Source organism: Artemia franciscana, chromosome 4 (genome assembly GCF_032884065.1).
Source record: "Artemia franciscana chromosome 4, ASM3288406v1, whole genome shotgun sequence".
Taxonomy (NCBI): domain Eukaryota; kingdom Metazoa; phylum Arthropoda; class Branchiopoda; order Anostraca; family Artemiidae; genus Artemia; species Artemia franciscana.
The window spans coordinates 45,192,836-45,202,573 of NC_088866.1; the positions used below are offsets into that span (position 1 = coordinate 45,192,836).

The 9,738-nt window shown below is 37.6% G+C and overlaps 1 protein-coding gene across 1 annotated transcript in view; it reads right to left on the minus strand.

Annotated features, from left to right (window-relative positions):
- Window positions 1-3,723, minus strand: part of LOC136026484 (OTU domain-containing protein 5-B-like) — a gene marked incomplete in the record, with an annotated part of 71,219 nt that extends 67,496 nt beyond the window's left edge. The window contains 1 exon segment of the mRNA XM_065703101.1: window positions 3,531-3,723. Within this exon segment, the coding sequence (XP_065559173.1) occupies window positions 3,531-3,632 (102 nt within the window).
- Window positions 3,724-9,738: the final 6,015 nt, after the last annotated feature.

Here is a 9,738-nt window from a genome sequence, read left to right on the forward strand (position 1 = left end):
CCCAAAAAGTTTCAACTTAATGCAATTAGTGTCATTAGTTACAGTAACCATTGATGTAGTATTATTGAGTTTCAACACTCCCTTCAACACAGTGAAAGTTTCAACTTAATACCATCAACATTCCTGAAGCATTGTTGAACTGTCCTCTCGACAACCTATGCAGGCATAGTGTGTTTTGAATTAGTCCAATACAGTCTCAATATTGTCGAAAATTTTCACCTTGTTACCCTCAGCTTTAGTAGCAGTAGTAGTTGCAAACCAGTAGTTATAGTAGTAGCAGTAGAGTTAATAGTAGTAGTTTTAGCTTTAGTAGAAGTGGTAGCAGAAGCAGTAGTTATAGGAGTAGAAGCAGTTGTATTATGATGCAAATACTATCTTTTGGTTAGTTCAACATCCCCCACAACAAGCCTTGTAAGTTTTAATTTTACACATCAAACTGTTCCTATGATATTGCTGATATGCTCCTTTGACAACCTGTATATAGATGGTGTGCTGTGGTTCAGTTTACCTTTCCCCTAAAACTTCTCTAAAATTTTCACCTTCATACCCTTAGCTATAGTTGTAATTGCAGTCACTGCAGCAGTAGTATTAGCACTCAACTTAATACAGTTAGCCATTGCTATGACATTGTCAATATGTACTTTTGATATCCTTTATATTCATATACTTCTTGAAATTTCCATCTCAATGCTCTTAGTCTTACAAGTAGTTGCAACAGAAGTAGTATTTGGAGCAACAGCAACAGTAGTAGTTACACTAGTAAATGTAGCAGTGGTAGTAGTATTAGCAGTAGTGTGCATATATTGCCTTTTGGCCAATTGATCTTCTCCTTTAAGCATTCTGTTACAATTCCAACACACAACGTTAATATTTCCAATGTCCACTGATTGATAAGCTCAAACACGCTCCCTGGGCTTGGCACAAGTACCCAGAACTACTCTCCTATCATGTTTTCTGTTGCTGACTTTGGAACAACAAAAAAATGATTTTGCAGAAATTTTAATGAAAAAGGAGCAGGATAGATACAGTTCTATAATTTTTCCAGAGGACACCATATCAAAAGATCACAGCTTTACAAGGAACTCCACTCATACAAGCAAATGGTGAAGGAGATCTAGTGATTCAAGGAGATAAGATTGTGTCAAAAACTGTCTTGGGAATACAATATCAGCTGCAATACAAATAAACTAGCTGCTTCTCACCTACATGTACATAGCCCTTGTTCTAGTGTAACGTTTTCAGATGTTAGTACCAGTGTCTATAATGGGCAGTTGGATGACACTTACTATAGTGCTAGATCACACACTTCTAACTCTGATGACACTGTGAGTTTTTAACTCAATGCTATAAAGGACAGTGATTGATTAGCTAGAACTAGTGATCAGAGCATGCATAGGAAGAATAGTGCACTACAAACTGTTTTAGTAAAGTTGACATTTAAAGCTCAAAGTGGCAGGAAATTAAGTGTGCAGCATCAACTAGTTGGGTGGGTGTTTATGCTTTTTGTGAAATTAAGCCTAAGAGGACATGTATTCACCTGAATGATACCCAGATACAGTTACCTGGATGTAAATTGTGATATAAAACTCTAACCTAACTAAACAAGGTGGAAGGGGCATGTCCATTTATCTAAGGAAGTCACATAAGGTGGGAAACATTGACATTAATTTTGATTATGAACCATATGTAGAAGAAGTGTGGATAGCTGTTGACCTCCCTTGTGAGCCTTTGAGAATTGGTTACAAATATAGAAGCCCTCCATTTGCTCTGTAGTGCAAATTAAGGTGATTAAGGTAAGATTCCCTGCTTGTTTTAATTAATTCAATAACTGTAAATACCAAGATGTGTAGGGTGTGATTGTAGTTGATGATTTTAAACTCACATTTATTCAATGGATAGATGATTCTGGACACTTCGTAAGTGACTCTATTATGCCTTTCCTTAGAAAACATTCTTTATACGAGATTGTAAATTTCCCAACTAGATACAGGGATGGTCAAATGCCTTCATTACTAGATCTTGTTCTAGTTAGTAACCACAAGTTAGTCCTGAGTATAGCATATTTACCACCACTTTGCACAAATGACCATATCTTCATAAGCTGTAGTTTTAGACCATACCCAAAAAGGTGGTTATTTAGAAAAATGTGCATAGATATTATAGTCTAATCCAAAAAGAAGTGGCTGAACTTGATTGTTCCTTCACTGATGCAATGAGTGTAGAAGATTCATGGTGTGCAATTAAAGTTTATTGCTTGATATTGTTAATATACATTCATCTGCAATGCCAACACACTCCCATTTATGTCAAAGGAACTAAAAATGACCAGGAACACACAGAAATATCTCAAATAAGATTTCTGAGCAGTATGAGGAGGTGATAGCTGCATCAGCTAAATCAAATCCTAAAAGATTTTGGAATTATGCCTCAGATAAAAAGCCTGCACCTGGCTGATATAAAATGGATATTAAATTGATGAACCCCAGGCAATAGAAATTCCTTTAGTGATCAATTCACCTGTTTTTACACCTGTTGATAGTGCTCAACTCCCAGATCCTCCCAAGTATAACATCCTAAGTGTGATATTGACTAATATTATCAGTAGAGTTGACCTTGAAACCAAACTTAAAAACCTGAACTTAAATCAATCAGTTGAACAAGATGGTATTCACCATAAACTTCTAGAAGAGCCACATGCTGAACTGTCTCTTCTTTGACTCAGCTTTTCTGGAACTCTCTAGGTTTAAAGTGTATACCTGCAGAATGGGAGTTAGCATATATTACCCTAGTTAACTACAAATCAATTACTATCAGCACTGCTATGGGTAAAATGCTTGAAAGCATATTCAACTACACAGTCATTCAACATCTCAAGACTCAAGGTAGGCTGGTGTCCCTGTGCCAGCATTGTTTCTGTTCTGCTCAATCAGTCGAGACCAACCTTATTGATGTTGTCACCAAACTTACTGACAAGGGTTTCCTAGTAGACGTGAATTTGCTGGACTTTGCAAAAGCATTTGATAAGGTGTGCTATAGAAAACTGTATATTAAGCTACACATTTTCCTAGCCCAACCCCTTTCTGACTTCAACTCAACTTGACTTTCACTCAACTAGAATTTTACCTGGGATTTTTTTTTTCACTAGCTAGTTTGATTTAGAAACATGCTTTCAAATCTTTGGCTACAGTGGGGTGTTTAGAGCCCTTCTAACCCTTTAAGTGCACAACAGTAATTTTAATTTGAAGCAATTTTTTGAATTACAAAAGAGCATCAAAAGGGCAATCAGTGATATTTTTACTTTCATCCTAGCTAACTAATGTTCAAAACTGCAATTTACTCCTTTAAGAGGGTGGGGCTGGAAGATCATCACAATAGCAATTCCCATATCCCAAAGTGTTTACTAGACATTGCATGGTAATAGGGTACCATTTGGTTATTGAAGCATGTTCTTCAGAAAAAGAAATAGGCTAGTCCTAAAGTTATTTAATAAATTCCAAAGAGCATATGATAACAGGCCAAACTAGGCTAACCTGATTTTGAAGGCCCTGTGGGATTGGCTGATGACCACCTTCAGCTGAACTTTTCGCATCAGCACTGTTCTGAGGTATTTTCTTTTTCGGTAAAATAGTCATATTCAAATGACAATTTTCAGATGAAGCAAAATAATAAAATCAGACAAATAAATTGTGAAGGCTATTTCCCTCATTGAACTATTATTGTAAAATAGATGGCGATAACAGCTTCTTATAGATGGCAGTGCAAAAAGGTCTAAGGCCCGTCTTATTCGCGTTTGAGGGAAATCACTTACTGGGTTTTTTAAGGGAAATCACATTAATGATTTTCTTGAGGTGGCGCTAGATAGTGCTGAAGATTTTTCGTTCGAAAAACAGCATGAGTTTTTCACCCTAATATTTTTGTAGAAATGACTACACCTTACATGAGTGTTATTACCTATGTGTACCCATGGTACTTAGCAGCATATAAAGGGTAATGAATCAAACTGAATTATTCGACTGTATGTGCAGAGAGGAACTCAGAACAGCACTGGATATTGCTAATGAATTTTCTTTAGGGAAAAGGTTTTTCCACACTAATATTTTAGTTTTCGCCTTAACATTTTAAAATATTATGGTCTCTAAAGAAAAAGTTACACCTTACATGTGTGTTAGCGAAAATTCTCGCCGAGGAGCAGAAAACTAGAACAGAAGGAGAAACTTTGGCTGATGACTGTTCCGATCTGGAGCAGTTTAGTTCCGGAAACTGATTGGCCCCTCCCCTGGATATGGCCCTGGGTCAAGTATGTAGCCTGAGTTGTATATTTGCACTAATTTTGCATTGTTTTGATAAACTGTTAAATCAACTTGAAAAAAAGTGATAACCAGAATATTCAGGGCATAGAAACAATTTGGCTGATATTTCTAAATTTTTTTTCTGTCAAACAAAGTTTTCATGAGTATTTAGTGTTTATCCCGATCCCATTTTGTATAGTTAGCTTTTTATAATTTTGATCATAGGCAGCACAGCGCTACCTAAATAAAGAGCGATGTGGGAACAATGTCTTATTTATTTATTTTTTGTTTAAACAAGGGCACTTCGTATCGAAGGAAACACCGATGATTGAACAATGTGAGACTTCGGCCCCAGTTGAAAAATCTATGGCCTTTTAGGCGTTCTATTGCATATTAAACATCTTGCCCTCCATGAACTAATATCTGGATGAAAAGAACAGTTTCAAAACTAGAAAGGAGTAGAAATCACATTAATGATAGATGGCAGTGCAAAAAGCGTCTAAAGGCCTGTCTTATTCGCGTTTTTGGGAAATCATTTACTGGTTTTTTGAGGGAAACCTAATGATTGCATCTGACATTGCATACTTTTGCCTTCTGAGGCAACTGACAAATTCCATTTGCTAAATTGTACAAACAAATATAAGATTAGTAGAGTAGTTAAGATGAGGAGGAATAAAGTGTGATTGAGCACACAGTGCCTTGTTGATCCAGTCTTTGTATCAGTGTTGTAGAAATAATCAATTGCAAGATTTTAAATACGCATTTAATTTCTTTTCAAAGTGTTTCAATACATATTAAATTATAAATTAGATCAAGTAATTTAAATACACATTTAATTACTTTTTTTCTGTATTTAAATACAAATTAACTTTTACTGATATTCCTAAATATTTTTTTTCTGCCAAACACAGTCTTCGTGAGTATTTATTGTTTTTCCCGATCCCATTTTGTATAGTTAGCTTTTTATAATCTTGATCATAGGCAGCCCAGCGCTAACTAAGTAAAGAGCGATATGGGATCAATGTCTTATTTATTTATTTTTTTGTTTAAACAAGGGCACTTCGTATCGAAGGAAATGTCGTGAAACTTCGAAAAAAATCATTTGCTGAGGACTTGAAAGGGCTAGTACCTTTTTAATAGTTGAAAGTGATCGTAGTGCAGCCAAACCCTCTCCCTTGCCCACCACTTCCCCGAACACAGCTAATCAAAAATTTTAGATAGCTATATTGTTCAACGTAGTTAGAGGATCCGGAAATTACGTATTCAAAGATGACAACCCCCCCCCTCTCAGCCTTCAGGGCAAGGGTTGTAAGTTATTAACTGGGGGCATATAAGGTACATATAGAAAGGGTTACGGTATAAACTTCGGAGGGGGCACATTGGATTGCTAATCATAAGTTTAATGTCCTTTTTGAGAAATGAGTGATCGGAGGGTGGATACCCTCCCCTACATACCTCGTATTTTTCCAAAATGTATCTGATAGAAATTTTGAGATGGCAATTTATTGCCTTAGAAACTTTGAAAAGAGCTCAATCGATTGGACATTGAAAGGGCTAGTGCCCTTTTTAATAGCCAAAAGTGATTGGAGGGCAACTAACCGTCCTCCCACGCCGACCATTTCCCAAGACACATCGAATTAAAATTTTTAGATGGCCATTGTGTTCAACGTAGTTAAAAGGTCCGGAAACTATGTCTTTGAGAATGACTTTGTCTTTGAGAATATGTCTTTGAGAGGGCTAGCGCCCTTCATACAGTCAAAAGTGATTGGAGGACAACTAACCCCCTTCCCACGCCCACCACTTCTCCAAACACATCTAATCGAAAATCAGAGATAGCAATTTTGTTCAACGTAATTGAAAGGTCCGGAAACTATATCTTTGAGGATGTCAACCCACCATAGGCCTCATTGCGAGGGTTGTAATTTATGCCCTAGGGGCATATAAGGTACATATAGAAAGGGTGATTGTATACATTTCGGAGAAAGCTCATTGGATTGGTAATTAGAATTTCTAGTTTATTTTGTAAGACTCAGAGTGATCGAAGGGTGGATACCCCCCTCCACACCCCGTATTTTCCTGAAATGTATCTGATTGAAATTTTGAGATGGCTATTTTTTGTCGAAGAAACTTCAAAAACAGCCAGAGTCGTCGTAAGGTAGATATTACCCCCCCCCCACACACACACCTAATATTTTCTCGAAATGTATCTGGTAGAAATTTTAAGAAGGCCATTTGTTGTCTTAGGAACTTCAAAAAGGGGTCATTCGATTGGAAATTGAAAGAACTAGTGTCCTTTTTAATAGTCAAAAGGGATTGGAAGGCAACTAATCCCCCTTCCACTCCCACTGTTTCCCCAAACCCATCCAATCAAATTTTTTAGAGAGCTATTTTGTTCAACTTAATTGAAAAGTCAGGAAATTATGTCTTTGGGGATAATACCCCCCCCTCCAAAAAATCCTCAGGGCAAGGGTTTTAAGTTATGCCCTAGGGCATATAAAATAAATATGGAAAGGGTGATTGTGTAACCTTCGAAAGGGGCACATTGGTTTGGTAAGCAGAAGTTCTAGTGCTCTTTTTAAGATTCAGAGTAATCAGAGGGTGAATCAGAAGTTCTAGTGCCCTTTTTAAGATTAAAAGTGATCAAGGGGTGGATACCCTCTACACTTTGTATTTTTTCCGAAATGCCTCTGATTTAAGAATGACAACGTCCCCCAGAGCCCTCAAGGCAGGGGTTGTAAGTTATGCCCTGAGGGCATATGAGGTATACATAGAAAGGGTGATCATATAAACTTCGGAAGGTTTGCTCATTGGATTAGTAATCAGAAGTTCTAGTGCCCTTTTTAAGACTAAAAGGGATTAAAGGATGGATACTCTCTACACCTCATAGTTTTCCAAAATGCAACTGATATAAATTTTGAGACGGCCATTTGTTGTCGAAGAAACTTCGAAAACAGTTTGTCTGATTGGAAATCAAAAGAGCCAGTGGCCATTTTAATATTAAAAGTGATTAGAGGGCAGCTAACCCCCCTCCCACGCCCACTCTTTCCTCAAAAACATCCAATAAAAATCTTTATATACCTATTTTGTTCAACGTAATAGAAAGGTCTGGAAATTATGTTCTCGAGAATGACACCCCCCAGCCCTCAGGGCAAGGTTTGTAAGTTATGCCCTGGGGGGCATAAAAAGTTTATACAGAAAGGGCTATCGTAGAAACGTCATAATGGGCTCATTGGATTGAAAATCAAATATTCTAGTGCCCTTTTTAAGATTCAGAGCGATCAGAGGGTGTATATTCTCCCCCACACCTCGTTTTTTGCCGAAATGTATCAGATAGAAATTCTGAGATGGCCATTTGTTGTAGTAGAAACTTTGAAAAGAGCTAATTAAACTGAAAATTAAAAGGGCCAGTGCTCAATTTAATAGTCGAAAGCGATTAGAAGGCAACTAATCCGCCTCCCACGCCCAATATTTCCTCAAACAAAATTTAGAGATAGCCTTTTTTTCAACGTAGTTTAAAGGGCTGGAAATTATGTTCTTGTGGATAACGACGCCCCCCCCCACTACCCTCAGGGCAAGGGTTTAAGTTACTCCTTGGGGGCATTCAAGTTATACATAGAAAGTGTCATCGTTAAAACTTTGGAGGGGATCTTTGGATTGTTAATCAAAAGTTCTGGTGCCCTTTTTAAGATTCAGGGTGATCGGAAGGATAACCCCCCCCCCCCCCCACACACACACACCTCATATTTTCCCGAAATGCATCTGATAGAAATTTTAAGATGGCCATTTGTTGTTTTAAGAACTTCAAAAAGAGCTCATTCGATTTAAAATTGAAAGGGCTAGTGCCCTTTTTAATAGTCAAAAGTGATTAGAGGGCAACGGACCCCCTCCCGAACTCTTCATTTCCCCAAATCCATCCAATCCAAATTTTTAGATAGCCATTTTGTTCAACGCAATTGAAAGGTCCTGAAATTATTTCTTTGAAGGATGAAGACCCCCCCCCCCCCCGCCCAGAGCCCTCAGGGTAAGGGTTGTGAACTATGCCCTGGGGGCATATAAGGTATGTATAGAAAGAGTGCTCATGTAAACTTTAGAGGGGGCTTATTGGATTGGTAATCAGAAGTTCCAGTGCTCTTTTTAAGATTAAGAGTGATCGGAGGGTGGATACCCCCACCAACACCTCGTATTTTCCAAAAATGCATCAGATGAAAATTTTAAGATGGTCATTTGTTGTCTTAGGAACTTTGAAAACACCTCTTTTGATTGAAAATCGAAAGTGTCAGTTCCCTTTTTAATAGTCAAAAGTGATTGAAGGGCAACTTACGCCCCTCACGCACCCATCATTTCCCCAGTCACATCCAATAAGAATTTTGAGATAGCCATTTTGTTTAAAGTTATTGAAAGGTCTTGAAATTACATCTCTGGGATGATAGCCCCTCCAAAAAAACCTCAGGGCAAGGGTTTTACTTTATGCCCTAGGGCATATAATATAAATACGGAAAAGGTGGTCGTATAACCTTTGAAAGGGGCACATTGGTCTGGTAATCAGAAGTTCTAGTTTACATTGGTCTGGTAATCAGAAGTTCTAGTGCTGTTTTTGAGATTTAGAGTAATCAGAGGGTGGATACCCCCATACCTTGTATTTTCCCAAAATGCATCTGATTTTAACTTTGACATTGACAACAATGCCCATTTGTTGTCATATAAACTTCGAAAACAGCTCATTCGATTGGAAATTGAAAGGGCGAGTGCCCTTTTTAATATTCGAAAGTGATTTGAGGGCAACCAACCCCCTCCCATGCCTACAATTTCCCCAAACACATCCAATAAAATTTCGAGGTAGTTATTTTGTTCAACGTAATTGAAAGGTCCAGAAATTATGTTTTTGAGGATGGCATCCTCCCCCTACAGTCCTCAGGGCAAGAGCTGCACGATATGCCTTGGGTACGAGTTCGGAGGGGGGCCATTGGATTCGTAATCAGAAGTTCCAGTGCTCTTTTTAAGACTCAGAGTGATCGGAGGGTGGATACCCCCAACCACACCTCTTATTTTACCGAAATACTTCTGATAGAAATTTTGAGATGACCATTTGCTGTCGTAGAAACTTCAAAACATGCTCATTCGACTGGAAATTGAAAGAACTAGTGCCATTTTATTATTCAAATGTGACTGAAGGGCAACAACCCCCCCCCCCCTAATGCCAATCAATTCACAAGACACATCTAATCAAAGTTTTGTGATATCCATTTTGTTCAGTGTAGTTGAAAGGTCTAGTATTTATGTTTTCGACAACCCCCATACCTTCTTACGACCAGAACATAATTTTTATTTTATTGAAAAAAAAATTGTTGTGGATTGTCAGGTTAGTATAAATATACTAATATATATTCCTTAAAGTTTTAAGAATTTTTAATTTTTGAAAGTTAAAATCTCAAAACATTTTAAACATATT